Below are 23,315 nucleotides of genomic sequence, written 5' to 3' on the forward strand. Positions count from 1 at the left end.
AGCGCTATATAAATATAATTCACTTCACTTCACTTCACGAAACAATATGTGTTTCAGTTAATCTGCTGTTTTAATTCATTTATGATATCAAATCTGTGGAAAAGACATTGCATTAATGTTCATCAAGATCCCATGTAATGCTACAGTAGTACCTCAACTTACAGGCTTCATTCATTCTGTTACTGAGCTCTTATCTCAAAACATGTGTATCTCAAATCAACGTTGCCCATTGAAATGAATTTAAATACATTTAACAGCACAATTTGTAACATGCCTTTTAAAAAGAAAAATTAACTTTTAGATAATATACATGTGTATGAAAAGCAATACAATTAAATGTTCTCCAAACAACTACAGTAGTTTTATGAAGTAATGTAATACAAATGTACAGTATTTACCTACCTCCTTTGAGTTGCTTCTCCGTCAAACACACCATCAGCAGCTTTTCTCTACTTTCATAGATAAATGTCCACCGTTTAGATATTATTTTAACATCCTTGGCTGGTGTTAGACTCATTTTGCTTCAGTATAGTGCAGACTAGCAGTACTACATTTTTATTGATTGGTCTTGTCGATTACACACCTGGGCATTTTTTGATGATTTCTTTATTTATTTCAATCAAAACCATCCGCTTCTTCTTATCAGTACTGCCCGTCACACTGACTTTCTTCGTTCAAAAAGTTATGTTCATCTCTATCTGTAAGCTAGAGCCAGCGAGTAAGACCAGATGTTTTGGTTGGATCTTACGGGGTTCACTGTGACATTTGCTACGCCAACAAATGGAGGGAATGCTTGTTACTCAATTTTTTGCTTGCAATTTAAAGCTCAACAATTCGCTTAGACAGCTCTTATCTCAATTGTATTTTAAATAAAAACACTTACCATTAATATGAAGGTCTTCTGCACTCTTGTGACAAATCTCATAGCATCTGTTATTTCTATAGAAACATACAGTTGTGTTTGTACTTGTTATCAATCTGTGCTTGTGTCCAAACAGCTGCGGTGGAGGCGTGTGTTTTGCATGGGCTAAAACGTAGAGCAGCTGGCTTTCTTCGAAGCAACAAGATAGCTGCCTTGTTCATGAAGGTGGGCAAGAGCTTTGCCCCAGCTGAAGAGCTCTGCAAGAAGGCCCAAGAGCTGGATCAAGTCTTTGAGACTAAGTGAGAGATACCCAGAACATGCAATAACAATGTATTGCTGTTCATTAACGTTGGTCTCTTTCGGTCATTTCTCTGCAACTTATGATGTCTTCTTGCAGACGAAGCCAAAGCTTGCAAAGCCAAGATAGCTTGCGCAAAATGCCTCGTCTCCCCAGCCTCACTCCAAAGGCCAGCAAGAACCTCTGGATCCGGACAGCTCTCTTCGAGAAGGTGCTGGACAAGATCGTCCTCTACTTGGTAGAAAACAGCAGGTGCATTACAAAGAGGGAAATGTCATTAAACTCTGCGCGTGTGTGTGCAGGAACTCTTTGTCCTCTTTCTACTGACTCATTCCATTTCCCTTTATCTGTCTTTTAGTAAATATTACGAGAAAGAAGCTGTTCTAATGGACCCTGTAGACGGACCCATCCTTGCTTCTTTGTTGGGTAAATATTTGTGACTTTATAAGCTTGTGTCCCTCATACTAGAATCTTCAGACAAACATGGATTTGTCTCATTGTACATAGAAGTGTGGGACTTTGGTGGTCTTACAGTTAGTTTGTTTACTGGGATGCTCACTCGTCCTTTATTTAACTGCAAACTGTATCAGCGTTCAAATAACATAAATAATAGCTTTAATGTTTTGTCATCTTATAGAATTGAACGCAGGCTGTGAAGATTATGTATTCAATGTGAGAGGTACCCATCCATCCATCCATTTTCTACCGCTTATTCCCTTCGGAGTTGCGGGGGGCGCTGGAGCCACTCCTGTTTGTTTTTGTTGGCCAAACTGTTGGTGTTGTTGGAGAACGCTTGTTTATTACACTTGATTTTCATTAGCCAAACTGCTTAGTGTTTTATTTTGATATCAAAAAGTAAATACCATTTTACATTACTTGTGTTTTTTTTTATTTCATAAACTTATTATTTAAAAAATTATGTAAATTCATGTGACATAGCATGTAGTTAATATGTTATGGTGTATAGTTAATTACCATACAACATATTTCTGCTCAAACTCTTAATGGATCTGTCCTGATACTGAATCTACATGTATGTTTAGTACATATAAATGTACATAACTTAAAAAATACCTCTCTAAAAGTGTAAAAAATAGAGATAAAGGCATCATGTAATGAGAAAAATATGACACATTGATACTTAACTATTAATGAACCAAACACTAATATTTGTCTTTAAATATATGGATAACGTTTATCTATTGCCTTTTTATTTGATATTACAAATGACATGATGGTATTACGTTTACACCCCAACACTGTTTTACCTAAAATAATCAATAATCATGATTTCAATATTGATAAAAAATAATCTTAATTATTATTTTCGCCATAATCGTGCAGCCCTATGTATAAGACTAGATCTCATACATGAACACTATTTTTATCTACATGGACAAAAAGTGCAGTTACGTCTTATGGCCGTCAGGTACCACCTTGCAAAATTCTTAAATATGTTTTAATTTTTTTTTTATCGCTTATGTCCATAAAGTGCTATCTTCCACAATGTTCACATTTAATAATTTTTTTCTAACATATTACTTTGTTTATAATGTTTTTGTTGCTTTCATAAGCACATTCAATTTCTACTTGAGGTCCATGAAACAGTGTTTTTATCTACAACAATGTTTCTTCTACAAAGGAAATAATTTTCAATGTGTTGTTTGTGGGTTGTGTTTTTTTTTATAAAACTTGGTTAAATGATTTCAGTATAAATTTTGAGCACATTTAGAAATACCGCGATAATAATGACAACCGTGATAATTTTGGTCACAATAACCTTGATAAGAAATGTTCATACCGTGACATCCCTTCCTGTTGTATTTACATCAGATGACTGCTGCTGGCTGAGATGAGATCGGCGTGGTTCAAAAACACTCCAAACTGTATGTTTAAATGTTTCAGCATATTGCTCGTATGTCCTCCTCTTGATGAAATAGCAACCTTTTTTATTACAAGTTGCGCAATAGTTGCAATCTTTTTTTGTTAAATGTCGGCATACTTCGGTGCACTTTTTTCTGCCCGGGCAACGCCATGTTGCTGCCTGACGTCATTACGCAACATGCAACCTCACCCGCTGGAACCGTTAAGGGAATGGTTTAAAAAAATGTAAAAAGATTTGTAGGAATTGATACACTGGATTCCCATCCATAGTGTTAATTGAATGGTTTTAAAAAATTTAAAAAGATTTGTAGGAATTGATACACTGGATTCCCATCCATAGTGTTAATTGCAACGCTACTTTTAGGGAAGCCGAAAAGTATTAACAGCTGGGCAGGGTCGAAATTTGGATTTCAGAAGTGGGTGGAACATAACTGGCGTGCGTACGGGCTGAGGGCATGGTTTGAAGGAATCACATCCATGTTTTGGTATAATATAAATTGCAAATTGTTCAATACTTGTTTTTTGTACGAAATAACAACATTAACAGAATGTAATAAATAACTTTACTTGTTTTTTTCAAGATTGCATTATGATTTAGTTAAATTTTTGTGTTGTATGAAAATCCAACCACGTCCGTTGTGACAGAAGACTGATGCTTAAGCCATTGCGCTACCTGGAATTGTAAACACTTTAGCTCAGGGGTCTTCAACATTTTACAGGCCAAGGGACCCCCAAACTGATGAAGCGATGGAGCGTGGACCCCTTACCTACCTACCTACCTAAAATTGTGTTTTGAAAAAAATGCGCCTAAAAGTACCTTGTTATTGTGCAATACTAAGATATTCAAATAATATAGTATAATGCCGCTAATAGCTAGCTGAGAACTGGGCCAATAATCGCTGGCTGACAACTGATGTGCTAAATGCTAGCTAAATACTAGAGCGCTAATAGCTAGCTAGCAGCTTGAGCTGTTATTTACTACTTGACAACTGACATGCTAATTGCTAGCTAACAACTGGCTTGTTGATTGCTAGCTGAGAACTGGTGCGCTAATCACTAGCTGGTAACTAGTGCGGTAATTGCTAGCAGGCATCTAGAGTATTAACAGCTAGTAATCTTAAATGCTAACATGAATGCAACAATGTTATACCACTGCCATTCCTAAACGACATGATATTGTGTTGCAAAATTGTTGATGTGTATTTAAAGACATCTAAATTTGCAAAACAAATATTTTATATTATATTTTTTAAGTCTAATCAACAAAAAACTTTTACGGACCCATATTGAAGACCACTGCTTGAGCTGATATTTAGATTTTAATTTTGTATTTTAATAGTTTATTATTTTATTTTTGTTATTAATTTTTCGTCAACAATTTAACTACCTTTGAGTGGAGCACAAGACTTCTCTTCTTTTTATTTTTTTTTAAATTTGTCTCATTTGTTTGTGGTTCATATTGCCGAGCGAAGGCCAACTCCCTCTTATCTCGTATATAATCGCTGATTGGTTAGCTGCTGCGTGCTGTCAATCATTATCACATTGGCAGCCCCAGAAGGCCAATCAATGAACATGTGGGCAGTCTAAAGGGACAGGCTTCAGCCTTAGTGGCTGGTTCCCACCTGACACTAGTGTTTGACTTGTCTCCATTTAGTAGCGTAATATTATTTTTGGACATGAAAAAGTGCAGGGCACAAAAGCTGTTTTTTGAAATAGTGCAGGGGACCTGTCCACCACCCACGATTGCGCCTGCAAACTTTTTTCCCACTTTTTATGCGTGTGAAACGATTTTTAAACTTTTTTTAATCAAACGTTGATTTAAATCGATGCATTTGTGTAGTAAAAAAATATGGGAAATATAAAATTAGATGTATTTATAGGTGCAAAACAACAATTTTAACATCATTAAAACACACATTTATAAGGTTTCCTAATTGACTGGAATTCAAACCTAGTACCTCTGCTTTACAAAACAAGGACTATTGCTGTGCGCCGTGGGAGCCAGTGTGACTGTGTGATTTAAGTATTAATCTGACTTGTTTTTCCCACATCGATCTCATCTATTTTTTCAATCTTCTGAGAGTTGTTTTTCTGATATTTTATCTCTCTCATAAATAGGGCTAACAAAACATAAGAAAAGTGTCTTAGTGCAGCCAAGTTTTACTTTACTGTAAAATACAACCACAACAATATTTTACTGTTAAATGATTATTTTTTTTACAGTGTAAAATTGAACATAGGTTCAAGGTTCAAAGAGTTTATTGTCATGTGCACTATAGAAACATATTTCATCTGTACAATGACATTCTGTCTTTGTTATCCACACTAGTGCCAAGTAATAATATTAAAAAGAAAAATGTAACCATCCATCCATCCATCCATTTTCTACCGATTGTCCCTCTTGGGGTCGCGGGGATGGCTGATGCCTATCCCATCTGCATTCGGGTGGAAGGTGGAGTACATCCTGGACAAGTCGCCACCTCGTCGCAGGAAATATTTAACATATATATATAAAAAAGAAAGAAAGAAAATAAATAAATACCATAATAATAAAAATACATAAATACATACACATATTATGTACAAAAAATGTGCAGAGAAGTTAAACAAAAAATGTGCAAAAGACAACAAAATGATAAATAATATGTAATAATGATAATAATAAATATATCAAGTACAAAAATGTGCAGAGAAGGTGTTATATTTGTTAACGCAGAATTTTCATACAGCTCTTGTGTTAAAACTTTTTTTTTTAAAAGCTTCATGAAGACTTTATACTGAAATGCTTGTTTAAATAATTCACATCTTTTTACAGCTAGTGTCCTCGCTATGATAGATTAAAACTTTGCACCTCCTTCACAACAGTGGGACCTTGTGCGTTGGAGTACACAAAGATGAAGACAGCTGATCACTTCTGGACTGACCCCTCGGCTGACGAGTTAGTGCAAAGGCATCGCATACACAGTGGTCACTGCAGGCAGGACTCTCCCACCAAAAGACCTGCATTGTGTGTAAGTGTGAGTCAGGTTTCAATTATTGTGTAAAATTCAATGAACAGTATGAGTACAGTATAATAAACCAATTAAAACGTTCAATACAGCACAGTATTTGAATAGTGTGTGTCTGTGTTTTAAGCAGGACTATCTCATGATGACTCATAATTGGCCTAATGTTCTCTATTGTGTATGGTCCAGATCCAGAAGCGTCATTCCAGCAGCAGCATGGATGAGCGCCCCTCACCTTCGCCATCAGCACGGGACTACGTAGAGTCACTGCATCAAAACAACAGGGCCACGCTGCTGTTTGGCAAAAACAACGTGCTTGTTCAGCCGGTAACTTTTCCTTGTAAAGATTTGACAGTGGAATAAAAACAAATTAAATCACTTATTATGGACAGCTGCTAGTCATTTAAAAAATGGGAAATTAATACTGATATGAAGTAAATCTGTATATTTATTCTGAAAGCCAGTGTACACGAGATTCAATTAGATGAGTGATTTAACCAACACAATGTGTGCTTTTAAATCAATACAACCAAAGCAGTGATGTGCGGTGAGGTTCATGACTGGTGAAGCACTGACTTCATCACAGTCAGATTTAAAAACATATGAACCCTAAAAAGTATATCTTATTCGCCATTTGATTGGCAGCAGTTATAACGGGTTATGTTTAAAAGCTCATACCAGCATTCTTCCCTGCTTGGCACTCAGCATCAAGGGTTGGAATTGGGGGTTAAATCACCAAAAATGATTCCCGGGCGCGGCGCCGTGGCGCCGCTGCTGCCCACTGCTCCCCTCACCTCCCAGGGGGGGAGCAAGGGGATGGGTAAAATGCAGAGAACAAATTTCACCACACCTAGTGTGTGTGTGACAATCATTGGTACTTTAAAGGCCTACTGAAATGAAATGTTCTTATTTAAACGGGGATAGCATATCCATTCTATGTGTCATACTTGATCATTTCGCGATATTGCCATATTTTTGCTGAAAGGATTTAGTAGAGAACATTGACGATAAAGTTCGCAACTTTTGGTCGCTGATAAAAAAAGCCTTGCCTGTACCGGAAGTAGCGTGACGTCGCAGGTTGAAGGGCTCCTCACATTTCCCCATTGTTTACACCAGCAGCGAGAGCGATTCGGACCGAGAAAGCGACGATTACCCCATTAATTTGAGCGAGGATGAAAGATTCGTGGATGAGGAACGTGAGAGTGAAGGACTAGAGTGTAGTGCAGGACTTTCTTTTTTCGCTCTGACCGTAACTTAGGTACAAGGTCTCATTGGATTCCACACTTTCTCCTTTTTCTATTGTGGATCACGGATTTGTATTTCAAACCACCTCGGATACTATATCCTCTTGAAAATGAGAGTCGAGAACGCGAAATGGACATTCACAGTGACTTTTATCTCCACGACAATACATCGGTGAAGCACTTTACCTACGGAGCTAACGTGATAGCATCGGGCTTAACTGCAGATAGAAACAAAACAAATAAGCCCCTGACTAGAAGGATAGACAGAAGATCAACAATACTATTAAACCCTGGACCTGTAACTACACGGTTAATGCTTTCCAGCCTGGCGAAGCTTAACAATGCTGTTACTAACGACGCCATTTAAGCTAACTTAGCTACGGGACCTCACAGAGCTATGCTAAAAACATTAGCTATCCACCTACGCCAGCCCTCATCTGCTCATCAACACCCGTGCTCACCTGCGTTCCACCGATCCACGGCGCGACGAAGGACTTCACCCGATCATCGATGCGGTCGGCGGCTAGCGTCGGATAGTGCTCTGCTATCCAACTCAAAGTCCTCCTGGTTGTGTTGCTGCAGCCAGCCGCTAATACACCGATCCCACCTACAGCTTTTTTCTTTGCAGTCTCCATTGTTCATTAAACAAATTGCAAAAGATTCACCAACACAGATGTCCAGAATACTGTGGAATTTTGCGATGAAAACAGAGCTGTTTGTATTGAGATACAATGTGTCCCAATACTTCCGCTTCAACCATTGACGTCACGCACAAACGTCATCATATCTAAACGTTTTCAACCGGAAGTTTCCCGGGAAATTTAAAATTGCACTTTATAAGTTAACCCGGCCATATTGGCATGTGTTGCAATGTTAAGATTTCATCATTGATATATAAATTATCAGACTGCGTGGTCGGTAGTAGTGGGTTTCAGTAGGCCTTTAACTTAACTTTAACTTTACACATACAAACTGTAGCACACAAAAAACCACATTTTATAAAAACAATTTGTTATGGTCTTACCTTTACTTATAAATTATGTCCATGCGCAGCTCCTTTTGAACAAAAGCATCGATAACTTGTTTATAGAAGTCTTCCTTATCTTTCTTCAGTTTTAAAAGTCTCTCTGTCTCGATGGAGATCTTCCTTTAAGTATTACCTCCTGCTTCGATTGAAAGTCCAGTTTAGAAAACTGTTTTATTTTAGATATGTAATCCTCCATGTTAAAAGTTCAGGCAAGAGGAAAAAATAAACGATCGCTGCTAACTGTTGCTGCTTGTTGTCACTTCTTCTGCAGCCGAGTAGTCGCAAGAATGATATCTGGGATCACTACCGCCCTCTACCACCAGGAGGCGGGATTATTGCGAGCCTCACACAGTGTGTCTTCGCAGCAGTTTTATGATTGCTCAGCACAAGAAATACGTTACACACATACAGTTGTTGACAAAATACACTGTACATTATATACCTCAGCTAACTAAACTATGGAAATGTATAATATAATTCATATAGCAATACGGTCTCACTGCACAGCAGGCCAGCAGTTAGCCGAGTCATTGCGCAATCCATGGTGAGGCTCAACTCAATGCCTCAACTGGCTGGTGACTCACCGCAAGTCTCTTCTCAGTATTTGAACGGCAAATGTGAAAATTCAGCGATTTTGAATAAAAATAATCTAAAACTGGTGAAGTTAAATGGAAAAAACTTTATAGTATAATCACTGGATATATATATGGGAATATATGAGAATTAATGGGAATATATGGGAATTAATGGGAATTAATGGGAATTAAGGGAATATATGGGAATTAATGGGAATCAAGGGAATATAAGGGAATTAATGGGAATGTATGGGAATTAATGGGGATATATGCGAATTAATGGGAATTAATGGGGATATATGGGAATTAATGGGAATTAAGGGAATATATGGGAATTAAGGGAATATATGGGAATTAATGGGAATATATGGGAATTAATTAGTGCGTTGAATGTTGTTTGTCTGTGTTGGCCCTGCGATGAGTTGGTGACTTGTCCAGGGTGTACCCTGCCTTCCACCCGATTGGAGCTGAGATAGGCTCCAGCGCCCCCCGCGACCCCGAAGGGAATAAGCGGTAGAAAATGGATGGATATAAAACAATTTAATTTTTTTTTTTTCTTTTTACTTTTTTTTTCTTTCCATGATGGCACGTGAGGCCCCGCCTCACCTGCCTCCCCTGACTGCACGTCACTGAACCAAAGTAATAAATCATTACAGATTTCATTTTGCATCAAATTAAACCATCTGTCCCCATGGTTGTTTTAGAGGGACGACATGGAGGCTATCCCAGGTTACCTTTCTCTGCATCAGACGGCTGAACTCATGACACTGAAGTGGACGCCCAACCAGCTCATGAACGGCTCTGTCGGGGACCTGGATTACGAACGGAGGTAATGACGTGTGAGAGAGACAAAGCCAGAAATGGGAAGATGCAGAATTTATGTACTTTTAGTCTAAAACTTGGGTGTTTCTAAATAATACTGTGTGTGTATGTATGAGTGTGGCTCAGAGGATCTTTATGAAGCGTAAACACAGCTCATCTAATTAGGCTTATTTTCAGCAGACAGGCAGCCTGCAGGTGGTTTATTGACTGAGATGCTGTCGGGCCATCTCGCAAACAACGTTAAAATCCTTTATGTGTGTGTGTGCACACCTAGTTTCTTTTTTTTTTACCACTAAGCTTGATTATTGCAGTGTGCCTGCTTATCTCGTAGTAAAGCTTGACTATTTTGCATATCAATACAATTCTGTTTTTGCTGCTAATTCTCTGAATGACTTGCTGTGTTTATGCAGTGTGTACTGGGACTACGCCATGACCATCCCTCTGGAAGAGATAGTGTACTTGCATTGCCATCAACAAGGTGGGTGCAGTCAGTCTTCGAGGTTTCGACTAAAATTCCCACTGTTTTAACCTGGTGAGCATTTAACGTAGGGAAGTTCCAATCAAGGTGTTGTGCTGCCAATTCTGATACTGATCATCCATGAGTGAGATCGGCCGATACCAATACCAATCAGATGTATTACCTGTACATGATTAAAGTATTTATGGTGAGTGCTATTGACAGTTTAACAATATCAGCACAATATTTACTCTTTCTTTATTCTGTTTTATTACATACAATTGTTTGAGCAAAACAAAGTCAGTAGTACACAATAGCTAAACAAAAGCAAAAACTACTATCTGCTAATCATTTAAATCATTTGGTTTCTGCCCTAAAAGTCCTCCTGTGTCCAGGAAATAATTCCATGAGTTTGTAAACATTAACAAAAACAACAAACAAATTATTTTGAAAAAATGAAAATATCGATCTGATCACTCCAGTATGGATCATATACTGATACTACCCTACTACCACCAATTTATGGGTCAAATTTACTGATTGCGACAAAGCCTACACAACAACAATGTACACTTTCCTGTTATATCTGCTCACACTGCTACACTTATTACATGTTAAACCCTAACCCTTAAAACATATTTCTTGGTGTTAACTCAAGCTTGGTTAGCTTAGCTATTAGCATCCCTGCTCCTGGCTTCCTCTCGTTGTGTAACATGTTTAGCTTAGTCCTTCAGTGATAATGGTACTGAAGATACTAACAAATGCAGTTTTTTTGCCGTATTTTATTATTATTAGGTTAGGGAAGCGGCTCCACACTGTGTATGGAGATACATAATTAGCTGCTGGCTTGTCAGCCAGAGAGGTTTGATGTTTGTAATCGGCATTAAAAGGCATTAATTGAGAATGGCGATTGAATACTTTTTTACAAAAATCTGCCGATACCATTCGATGGCCAATTGAGTGGTGCATCCCTAGTATAAAGAAATCCGATATGTCTCCTGCAGTCGATAGTGGGGGCACAGTGGTGCTGGTCAGTCAGGATGGCATCCAGAGGCCTCCCGTTCGCTTCCCTAAAGGAGGCCACCTGCTCCAGTTCCTGTCCTGTCTGGAGAATGGTTTGCTTCCTCACGGCCAGCTGGATCCTCCACTGTGGTCTCAGAGGGGAAAGGTCAGTGCCTGAGGTCATCCCTTCTAATGCATTCAAATGACTTGTGTAATCTGATCCCACAGAAGAAACCCACCTAAGTGCTAAATTATTTGCACCTAATCAATAACTCAATAATAGATTTGCACAGAGTTGCACAGCTAATACATCTGTGGCTTACTCTTCTCCCTGCACCGCCACACATGATGAGGCTGTCCTTGGCTGATTGTGTGGAGTGTTGTGTCTGCAAGTAAAGCTGTATGTTCAGCGACTATTAATAAATGTGTTCGTCATCTTAAATCCACTGAGATGAATGATTTATTCTTCTGCCTTTTTCGAAACTCTGCCTGGGAGGTTATGTTTTCATATGTGTGGGTTTGTCTATTTTTCTGTTTCCTGCCTAAGGTTTTCATAACTTTTCATAAATCAGTCTGGATTTTCATAATACATACAGTATGCTTTCTTCCTGGATGATCACATTAGATTTTGATGGAAACCACACGTTATAGCATCATACACAAATTATGAACAGTTTAAATATCCCTGTTGAAGTGTAGATTGATGATTTCCCACTTTTTGTTAAACAATGCTAAAGCATCTAATCGTAAGGTTCATGCATTTGGGCATGAGCTTCCGCAAAGTTTTGGAAGCCTCTGACCTCTGTGTTTTGTAGTCTTTTTTAAACAGTGAATACAGTGTGACATCACAGTGTGATGGACGAACATCAGTAACACCTCAGAAAACACTTGGCTCTCCAAGTACCACCATAATGACCAACATTCAAATACAGTAGTGTAGTAGGCCTAAATATTCATTGAAACAAGGCATAGGTTTTTATTTATCAAGTATATTTAATATTTTTGGCCACTGTAACAATACACATAGTTTGAACAGCAACACTGTGTTTGAATATTCAATTAAGTAATTATTTGGCGTACCACTAGATGGAGCCCACGTACCACAGTTTGAGAATCACTGTCGTACATATTTGGGCATTTCTAGTTATGACTGTTATTTCTTCTCGCCTAACATCCATCCATTTTTAAAAGTATCTATGTCGAGTGTGCAATACAACGGTGCTGCTTTTGTTTTGAAAAGCGTTATTTGTATTACTTCCGTGTGGACGTATGCGCGTGCGTGATTGTGAGTGAATGTGAACAGCTGCAATCACAAATTACAAAATAAAGTTGAAAAAACATCTATGTCGTGCGCGCAATACAACTGTGCTGCTTTTATTTTGAAAAGTGTTATTTATGTCCGTATGTCCGTGTGTAACCTGTGAGTGAAGGTGCACAGCGACAAGTGATGCACGGTTTACACCCGAGACGCTAAAAAGAGAAAAGTTGATGACGAATGCCGTGTTTTCAACAAGACATGGACTGCCAAGCAACGTTCCCTCTAAGGTGCGCGCCTGCGCAATTGCGCACTGCTCAAGCGTCCTCTGCGCACAGCAAATATATGCCGCGCACCAAATCAAATCCCATCTGAATTCTGAACAAAATAAACGCATTTATTCTGTGTAATTTTGCAATGCAACTTTGAGTGACAGTGACAACAAGCGGCCCTAATGGTGTTCGTCAACACCGTTCAATTGAACGAATTATATCGATCACTTTATTGAGCAAAACTGTTTATATTCGGCCATAACCACACCAAAAACATGAGTAAAACACTTCTATCTCGAAAAACTAGTCATTTTCTGCCGTACAAACCAGGCCAAAACCAACTTGTCATCTGTCACCAACACGCATACCACTAAGCCACTGGTGTGTTTATGGCCACACAAAAAGTCGGACAACTCAAACACCACACAAAGTTACACTATGACTCCTCAGTCATACGTCTGCTTATGTTACTGCCATTTATTATTAATGTTAATTTATTTATATTAATCATGGAATGCTGTTACTAGAGAAAGTTACAGGAATGCACACTTCATCCTATGCTTACATTTCATTGTGCAACATGAGGATATTTAAGGGGAACTAAATGTGATCTCTAAATGTGTACAAATGATTTCCAAAGCAGTGCTTTTGGTATAAAGTTAAGTTAGGTTAAATGAAAGTATTATTATTATTAATTATTATTATTATTATTATTATTATTTATCTTACGGTATATATCAAAAATAATATTGAGCAAAATTTAATTGAAATATTGTCGATGTGGCCCTCCAGCAGTGCTCGGGTTGCTCATGTGGCCCCCGGTAAAAATTAATTGCCCACCTCTGCTTTAGCTCCAGACTTCTTCTGTTTGTTTAATATTGTCATTAGTGCCACAAGTGGTGAAAAAGTGTATTACAACTGAGTACCATTGCGGCCAATATAAACTACAGATGAGAAAGCGATATTTTGGCGGACCTCGAGGGGTCGCTTGCTGCCCAACAATGGGCCACGGCCCTATGGTTAAGAAACAGTGGTACAGACCACAATGAAATGTCTTAAATGTAGATTAAAATAATCATAGGCGCCCTTTACTTACCATTATCTACAAAATTGTGCTATAGGGTCTGTGACTTAGATTTGGTCATAATTTGTTGTGCTTGTATAAAACCTTATTAGTTTTCTTACTCTTGATGCAGGATAAAAAACCCTTTCGCTTTGTAACGACTGTACAGTATATGGTAGGCTTCCATCATTGATTTCCAAGTTTACAAATGTATTTTTCCCTTGGTGGAAGTCTGTGCCCTTGCAGGTCTCTTGTTTGTCTTTAATTTAATTGCGGTTATTTGTCGTTGCAGGGCAAAGTGTTTCCTAAGTTGCGCAAGAGGCTTCCTCAGGGATCTGGATCTACAGACTCTGTCTCCGATAAAGAAGAGGACGAGGCCACGGACTATGTCTTCCGCATCCTCTTTCCAAATAGCCTGTCAGAATTTGGTGAGGAAGTTGTGTTTTTAAAATGTATCATCTATTTGCTGTTGCCTTTGGTTAATGAATGGGATTTCCTTTTTCCTTTTTTTTTCAGCATTGATTTTATGCATTTTCTGGGAAGGGGCGTCTTTAATCTTCTGATTCACTTAAGTGACCCGACAGTTGGTTATTATTGCACTCCTTATTGTTGTGTTGTTTGTAAATGTACTTCACATGTTCTTAAATGTTTTTAGTGCATTAGTTTTGATGAAAATGTTTCACCCTGACTGGGAAAAACATAGGCGTAGACTGCCACGGTCTAGACCATGGGTGTCAAACGTACGGCCCGCGGCCCGCAAGATCAGTTTGCTAAATATAAACATGAGCTGCATTTTTTTTAAATGAAAGAAACTGTTGTTCTGAATGTGTCCACTAGATGTTGCTATACCAATTCAAGTGTATCCCACATCACACGTGACAGTGTTAAAAGATGACGTGTCCCCTGACTTTGAGCGCCCTCTGGATTGGCTGCCGCTACTCCAATCAGCACAGGTGCAAGCAATTAGCTGCTCCTGTTGTGGCTGGCAGCAGATGGAAGGAGTATCGATGCACAATAGCTTCTTTCATTGTAAATTATCCACTCAACGGGTAAAATAACGAAACTTAAGATGCAAAGACTTAAGTCAACTTGACCATCATTTAATCTTTAATCTTTGTAGTTAAAGTTCAATGCAGCGCTTGCAATTGGTTAAATGCACGATGCACACCCTGAACTCCATTGTAAAAATGTCTGTTTTTACATTTGTAAGGTTTGTTGTATTTTATTTTATGCTTAAATCTACCATGTTCACATTGGTTAAGTCTGTGGTTACAGTATGTTACAATGATTCTGCCTATTGTGTCATTTTGATAATTGTTTTGTTTACATTATATTTGTAATTTTTTTAATGTGGATAAATTAATGTGTAGTGGCAGTTGCGGATTTCACCAATAGTGGTTTGAGGAAACGCTTTTCCAAACATTTTAATGGTGAACTGCCCAACATGAGAATCCTAAACAGGAAGTGCTTAAAGTTTTATGGCTTTGAAAAAACACTGACACAAATGTCTTAACTTCATTGTGTTCTTCATGGTGTTTTTGAACTGCACCAATTTTTTCTTCAGAATTTTCTACGAACTTAAAGTGTTTTGCCAAGAGGGTTATTGTACACAATGTACATTTTCAGAATGCGCTTGTTCTATTTTTGGCCAAAGAAAACAATCTGAAGTTGTCTTTATTTTTAAGTTTTAATGCCATGATTTATCCAGTCCGGCCCACGTGGCAATAGATTTTCCTCCATGCAGCCCCAGAGCTAAAATTTGTTTGACACCCCTGGTCTAAACCAAACCCTCCGCTTGTCCCAAAGGGGTCCTTTAGGTACCTGGAGAAATCTGCCTCATTTCCAGAATGCCGTAACATTATTACACCTTGGCTTGTCTGACCGTCTGTCACTTTGATTGGCTTTCGTTCCCGCCATCCAATATCCTCCTGACCTGCCTCATGCCGCTGGCCAAGCTCAATGATGTGTCCCAATATTAAACCCACACACCCCGACTAGCTTATTGCCTTGTGTAGACGCCTTCTCACATGCATTACGACGGCGTCATGGATTGACAACTGATGGATAGATTATCGGTTTTACACAGAGAAAGGCATTTATTTGCTAGCTTTCTATAAGCCCTTGCTGTGCACCTGCTTTATTTAAATTTGATGTTTCCAGGCACATCCAACAGTGTAAAGCAGAGGTTCTCAAACTTTTTTTGAAAAAACTTGGCTCTCCAAGTACCACCACAATGACTAACGTTAAAATACGGTAGCGTAGTAGGCCTAAGTATAGTACAAGTTTATATAATATTTTTGGCCACTGTAACATTACACACAGTTTAAATATAGGGAAATAAAACACTGTACTTTAATAAAGGGATTCGAGATGGAGCCCGCTTACCACAGTGTGAGAATACCTGGTGTAAACAATTTAAAATCCTTAACAGCATTAAACAGCATAATTATGACATAGCTGTTCAATCATCTAACTGCTAATGTTCATGCGCAGGAAGCAATTTTGTGTTGATTATGACAGTCTAGTAATAATGTGTGTGCCTGTTGCAGTGACTCCACCAGACTTAATGGATCAAGGCTCTGCAATGTGGCATCCCACTCTCAGGAAGTCCTCATGCTCGTCTTGCTCCCAGGGCAGCTTTTCCGACGGCTCCACGCCCAAAGGGTGCAACTACGAGAGGTGAGAGAGTGAGCGATAATCACGTCAAGGCCCCAGATCAGCTTTTGCTTTGTTTATAAACCAATTAAGGCTGGCAGAGAAACAACCGCTGGCTAGCCACGATTGTCCTTGCACAGACAACAAAAGCGTTTGCTGGGATGGACAGGAAAATGCGTGACATTTGCCTCACTGACATGAGAATGTGTGGGGACAATAAGATAATAAGCTAAGCAGATAAAATGGTAATTGGAACAAAGTCAGGTTATTGGGTTAGGTTTGTTCTATATGACAGCTTGAGTTAGATTAAATTAAAGCCCGCTGGGGGACATTGATCGGCCACCAAAACAACTGAATGTACTAAAGCTGTTATTTTAAAATCTAGCTGTGGTGCTCTTTTTTTTCCCCTACAGGGCTCCTCTGAAGCTGCTGTGTGACAACATGAAGTATCAGATCATCTCGCGGGCATTTTACGGCTGTATGTGAACACACACTATTCACCGTTTACAGTGGACTGACAAATTACACTGTATAACTTTCTACAAAGTTGAAACACGAATACAAGTAATTTACTAAATGTGTAATGCAATTTACCTAATTTACTAAAACTGCTGCCACCAAACAGAAAGTTAGGGCTGCCTAAAACAAGTAATACTGAATTCTAGCTTTCTGCTACACATACTTGCCCCTGGGTTTAGGGGACATATTGAACCATCATTCTTTAACACCAGCAAAAAAGTTTTTTTTTCCTGCCAAAGTCACAATTAAATGTGCTAACATTTTCAAAATGCACCTTTCTTGTTGCCTGGCCTGAAATAAAATTTCCTAACATTAACAACTAACATTTAGATAATAAATATTGTATAAAAACTATCCTAAATGTACTACTAACAACTACTGTAGATTTATGCAGTAACAAAATAATAACGTACAGCATTTATCTTTGGAGAGTGGATGGTATCTCCTTCCAGCTGCTTCTCCATCAAACACACCATCAGCAGCGTTTCTATATTTTCATGGATAAATGTCAATGTAGATTTATGCCTCACTGGATAGAAAAATTTTACCATAAATTCCGCACTATAAGCCACTACTTTTTTCTTACGCTTTGAACTCTGCGGCTTATAACATGGTGCGGCTAATTTATGGATTTTTCTTCGCTAATGGCCATCATTTTTGTGGTAAATAGTTGTCATTAAACCCAAGCAGAGGACTGAAATGATGTGTTATTGTTTGTGCTACGGCACCATTTTTTTGGACGAGTTCACTTATTGCAGGTGTTGCGGGTTTAAATGTGTACTTCCTGTTTGAATGCCTTAAATTAAAAGTAAAATCGTCCATAGCGTTTATGCTCGAAATAATTCTTCAATAATCATTTCAAGCACCGTTGGTAAGTTTTACAATATAACTAAAACAATTAATACTTACTAAACGGTCCCTTGTGTAATGCCTTTAGGAGTGTTTTCATGCATGTTTGTATGTGCTATCGTAATGTAATCAAGCTACCGCTGTTAGCATTAGCTAATATGCTAACACGTTTACGAGTGTTTTTGTTAGTCTTATTAAATTACAAGGGCATTCTTTTTGTATTGTTTCAGTTTCACAAATTCTTCAGTAAATTTACCAAAACTTCACCATAGTGTTATTGAGTCTATTTAGCTGATTGGAGAGCGAGCTTCCGCAGCTAGTGGGTCCATGACTATGACTTCTGTTTTGTTTCATTAGCCGTTTTACTGCCGTGTTACAGGCACCGTTTGGAAATAATTTAGGTATATAGATAAATATTTACAGAATATTTCTGTGTAAGGAAAACTAATTTCACAACATATATATCTGCGGCTTATCGTCCTTGTGTAGCTGATATATGGAAACTTTGATTTATTTATTTATTTATTTTGTGGGTGCGGCTTATACCGGTGCTCTATAGTCCAGAAAATATGGTAGTAAAACTGCATTTGTGCGTTGAAAAGATATGTTGAATGTGTTGTCTTCTTTTATTTTTTAGATTGTTTTTTGGGGTTAGGGGGACTAGGCAGCATATACATGAGTAAAAATTAATTGTAGATGTGTTGTAAAACATGATCATTGTAGCTACAATTCAACACTCCTCTCTGGGACGAATAAAACGTTTTCTATTTGAATTACTAAATAGTCTACAGCAGGGGTCACCAACCTTTTTGAAAGCAAGAGCTACTTCTTGGGTACTGATTAATGCGAAGGGCTACCAGTTTGATACACACTTAAATAAATTGCCAGAAATAGCCAATTTGCTCAATTTACCTTTAACTCTATGTTATTAATAATTAATGATATTTACACTTAATTGAACGGTTTAAAAGAGGAGAAAATACCAAAAAAATTACAATTAAATTTTGAAACAGTTTATCTTCAATTTCGACTCTTTAAAATTCAAAATTCAACCGAAAAAAAGAAGACAAACTAGCTAATTCAAATCTTTTTGAAAAAATTAAAAAAATAATTTATGGAACATCATTAGTAATTTTTCCTGATTAAGATTAATTTTAGAATTTTGATGACATGTTTTAAATAGGTTAAAATGCAATCTGCACTTTGTTAGAATATATAACAAATTGGACCGAGCTATATTTCTAACAAAGACAAATCATTATTTCTTCTATATTTTCCAGAACAAAAATTTTAAAAGAAATTCAAAAGACTTTGAAATAAGATTTAAATTTGATTCTACAGATTTTCTAGATTTGCCAGAATAATTTTTTTGAATTTTAATCATAAGTTTGAAGAAATATTTCATAAATATTCTTCGTCGAAAAAACAGAAGCTAAAATGAAGAATTAAATTAAAATGTATTTATTATTCTTTACAATAAAAAAAAAAAATTTACTTGAACATTGATTTCAATTGTCAGGAAAGAAGAGGAAGGAATTTAAAAGGTAAAAAGGTATATGTGTTTAAAAATCCTAAAATCATTTTTAAGGTTGTATTTTTTTCTCTAAAATTGTCTTTCTGAAAGTTATAAGAAGCAAAGTAAAAAAAATTCATGAATTTATTTAAACAAGTGAAGACCAAGTCTTTAAAATATTTTCTTGGATTTTCAAATTCTATTTGAGTTTTGTCTCTTAGAATTAAAAATGTCGGGCAAAGCGAGACCAGCTTGCTAGTAAATAAATACAATTTAAAAAAATAGAGGCAGCTCACTGGTAAGTGCTGCTATTTGAGCTATTTTTAGAACAGGCCAGCGGGCTACTCATTTGGTCCTTACGGGCTACCTGGTGCCCGCGGGCACCGCGTTGGTGACCCCTGGTCTACAGTATTCTACACAATACATGGGTACACTAAAGCAGTGGTTCTCAACCTTTTTTCAGTGATGTACCCCCTGTGAAAATTGTTTTAATTCAAGTACCCCCTAATCAGAGCAAAGCATTTTTGGTTGAAAAAAAAAGATAAAGAAGTCAAATACAGCACTATGTCATCAGTTTCTGATTTATTAAATTGTATAACAGTGCAAAATATTGCTCATTTGTAGTGTTTTTTCTTGAACTATTCGGAAAAAAAGATAGGTTTTTATTTATATTTATAAAGGATTTTTGAATTGTTGCTACTTTTAGAACATTTTAAAAAAAATCTCACGTACCCCTTGGCATACCTTAAAGTACCCCCAGGGGTACGCGTACCCCCATTTGAGAACCACTGCACTAAAGTAATTTTAAGATATAATATCCTTATTTCAATCAACACTAGCCTCAGGGGAATAATTCAATATTGCACTGTTGTGTTTTCAACTAGGGTTGGCGTACTGCCGTCACCTGTCGACTGTGCGCATTCACCTCTCGGCTCTCGTCAATCACACTATTGTGTCGCCCAATGTGCCGTGTGATGCCCACAAAGGACTCACTGCAGATGTGTGGCAGATGTTTCTCCAGGACTGCACAGTAAGCATTGCATGAACTTCACATTAAGCACTTTACGCACACAAACATGTCCCCATGCAGCCTCCCTCACTCTCACTTGCCAGTCATCCGTATTCATACTCTGCTAATTGTGTTGCTCACATCATTAGTCTCGCAGCAGTGTGCATAAAGCGTAGCTAATGGCTCTGTCAGTGTAAGTGTCCACATCGGGATTGTACATCGGCTCTATGAATCTTAGATACATGCTTCTGGCTCGAGATTATCATATGAGCACATGAATAGTCAAGATAATAAATATCAAGCAGTTGTAAGCCTTAGTATGGTGCAAACAACTACCATATAGACACTGGACACACATATTGCATTTTAATATAAAAATAAAATGCATTACTTTTTTTTTTTTTAGACCTACAAGGAGCAGGAGCTGCTTCGCTTGGTCTATTTCGGAGGTGTCGACCCCTCACTGCGTAAGGAGGTGTGGCCATTCTTATTGGGGCATTACCAGTTTGGAATGTCTGAAGCAGAAAGGAAGGAGGTGTGTCACTTTTCACAATAAAGGATTTTTTTACGTACTGAGCCCTCATTTATCACTGCAGGTGGATGAGCAGGTGCGAGTATGTTACCAGGCGACCATGCGTGAATGGCTGAGCTGTGAGGAGATCGTTCGCCAGCGGGAGAAGGAGCAGCACGCTGCAGCTTTAGCAAAGTGCTCCTCAGGGGCGAGCATGGACAGTACCAGTTCAAAGATAGTCCATCATTACTCAACTGTCAGCAATGAGGTGACACAGGAACTCGCACACACAGGGTTAGAAACTACATGCACATTTTCATCCAAAGTTTTATTCATATGTTATGAACATGTTAATGTGGATTCATCATTATCAATATTAATCTGATTAAAAATGAACACAATTAACCTACCCTGAACGATCTCTGGTAACGCATTTCGGGCAGTCTGTCCAAGTTGTGTTACTGTCGTATTAACTGGATGAAGAGCCAAACAATTTTGTAAATTTGAGTACAAAAAAACATGACGCATTGGGATGGGTACGGAATTTTGTACTTTTATAGGTACCAACCAAATTCCTTAGTTACTACCGGCTATTGATTCACGCAAAATTAAACGGTACCATATTGCGATACCTTTGTTGCATGTCGCATCTGGTGGACACTTGGCGAGAAAACAAGCACTCAAGCAGCACTCAGAGCAAACTCACCCAAACAATTTTTCATGCCAACAAAGCAGGCATTCCTGATAGGAAACATTTGAATGTAAAGCAAGGCTCCATTTTTCCCAAATGCGCCTTGCTCGATGCTAATTAGGGTCTGAGCAGCAAAAAGCTGCGAAGGCCCTATTGAAATTGCTTCGTTTAGTATTATTCTCCCAATTCATCACATTTATGAGGGCCTTAACATGCACAAAAATCCACCAATTTTGGTGAGCACTCCGGTCCGGCAAAAAAATCTGTTACTTTAGGGGTCCCGAACCCAAACTTTAAAAAATTGTCTCTTTAGCGCCCCCTTTAAAATTGGAAAAAATTGAGCCCCTTGCCCCAGATTTGCGTATCGTCGTGAAACTTGCCAGTGGCATTTATCATGACAGGATGCACGTAAAAGTCTCAAGAAACCATATTTGAAAACAAACTGGAAGTCGGCCATCTTGGTTTTAGTTGGCCATTTTTAGGCAAAAAACAGGGGTCGTACTTCAACAAACTGGTCCTCGGCACTTTGATTAAATGAGTTGCAGTTAAAAGGACAGATATTAGAGACATTGGTGATGATAAATTGAAAAGGAATATTGCCTATGCCATAGGATGTGGACGTAGGCAAAATATTCACACAAAAATACACAAAACGACCAAAAATATAACTTGTTACCATTATTTTTCAAAATCTTTCTTAGCTTTAAACCAACAATCACACAGATTGACTTTCGTGTGAAGTATGTCAACTGTGGTGGCTGCCTCCAATGTATTTGTAATCCCTCTATGTATCACTCACTCTGTTTTATTCTAACTGATCTTTCTTTTTTCAATAATGCTAAGTGAATAAGTGTACTTTTTTAGTTATTTCCACATATTTCTGCACAATAACTCAGATATGGTAACACTGGCGAGCAGTATAAAATATGGAGTGATTTTTGGTCGAGAACATATTTTGCTTTATTCATTATTAACGTATTTCTTGACAATTTATGTTGTATATTTTTTATGAGATTTCCCGTCCATTCTCTCATCTAGTATTACACCCCAAATTTGGTTTATTTTACTCAATGTCCGTCTATTTGTATTTGTGTTTGACTTTCTCTTCTGTTGCTAACGAATTGCGTTATTTTAGTTTTACTGAGATTCAAATATTGTCTGTTTTTGTCAAACCATCTCTTGAATTTCTTAATTTTTTCTGTTATTATTTGTATTAGCTTCTGTGTGTTCTGTCCTTAACAAAACACTGATGTTGTGTCATGTGTTAACCTTGCACAGGACGCTGTAATCGATGGCTCTATGTTGTCCGTGAACTTTCACTTCTCATACTTGTCATCTTTCCGGGTTGTGAGGAAATTGATGTAAAAGCTTGGGGGGAGCAACCCCATGCTGCACAACAGGGCATTTTTACACATCGAAAGCCACAAACACATAGCATCAGCTCAAAGTTAGTAGCATATGTGAGTGCCGTTTGACCAATCATTGAGGAGGTTGCCTGAAACGAGTTGACCATACTCTCTTTATACACGACTCTGCCGTAGCCTATACACTACTGCCATATAATGTCTTGGAATTGCAATTACATGCAAAGTCTACTATTATAGTACTTGCAAATGAGACTCAGAAGAGTAAGAACACAAGATAGAAAAACGGATCATTGTTAAATGTTCACTATATATTTTTAGATTGTATTATTAAACAAATAAAATGTATTAACACATTTGAACACACACAAAAGTACTGAAAATGAGTACCGTTGAGTACCGGTATTAATTTCCAGGTACCCTTCATTGGTATTCTAC

General features: G+C 37.8%; 1 protein-coding gene across 3 annotated transcripts in view; it reads left to right on the forward strand.

Moving 5' to 3' along the window:
• The window catches only part of sgsm1a (small G protein signaling modulator 1a), an 80,367-nt gene that overhangs the window by 39,443 nt on the left and 17,609 nt on the right, over nucleotides 1-23,315 (forward strand). For all 3 annotated transcript variants that reach the window (XM_062051283.1, XM_062051284.1, XM_062051285.1), the window contains exons 4-17: nucleotides 999-1,161; nucleotides 1,260-1,412; nucleotides 1,519-1,586; nucleotides 5,910-6,055; nucleotides 6,239-6,376; nucleotides 9,600-9,724; nucleotides 10,128-10,195; nucleotides 11,179-11,342; nucleotides 14,059-14,194; nucleotides 16,316-16,445; nucleotides 16,835-16,899; nucleotides 20,187-20,332; nucleotides 20,718-20,846; nucleotides 20,908-21,090. In XM_062051283.1, the coding sequence (XP_061907267.1) occupies nucleotides 999-1,161; nucleotides 1,260-1,412; nucleotides 1,519-1,586; nucleotides 5,910-6,055; nucleotides 6,239-6,376; nucleotides 9,600-9,724; nucleotides 10,128-10,195; nucleotides 11,179-11,342; nucleotides 14,059-14,194; nucleotides 16,316-16,445; nucleotides 16,835-16,899; nucleotides 20,187-20,332; nucleotides 20,718-20,846; nucleotides 20,908-21,090 (1,814 nt within the window). The remainder of the gene's footprint in view (nucleotides 1-998; nucleotides 1,162-1,259; nucleotides 1,413-1,518; nucleotides 1,587-5,909; nucleotides 6,056-6,238; nucleotides 6,377-9,599; nucleotides 9,725-10,127; nucleotides 10,196-11,178; nucleotides 11,343-14,058; nucleotides 14,195-16,315; nucleotides 16,446-16,834; nucleotides 16,900-20,186; nucleotides 20,333-20,717; nucleotides 20,847-20,907; nucleotides 21,091-23,315) is intronic.

The sequence above is a fragment of the Entelurus aequoreus genome, linkage group LG06, assembly GCF_033978785.1.
Source record: "Entelurus aequoreus isolate RoL-2023_Sb linkage group LG06, RoL_Eaeq_v1.1, whole genome shotgun sequence".
In the NCBI taxonomy this organism is placed as follows: Eukaryota; Metazoa; Chordata; class Actinopteri; order Syngnathiformes; family Syngnathidae; genus Entelurus; species Entelurus aequoreus.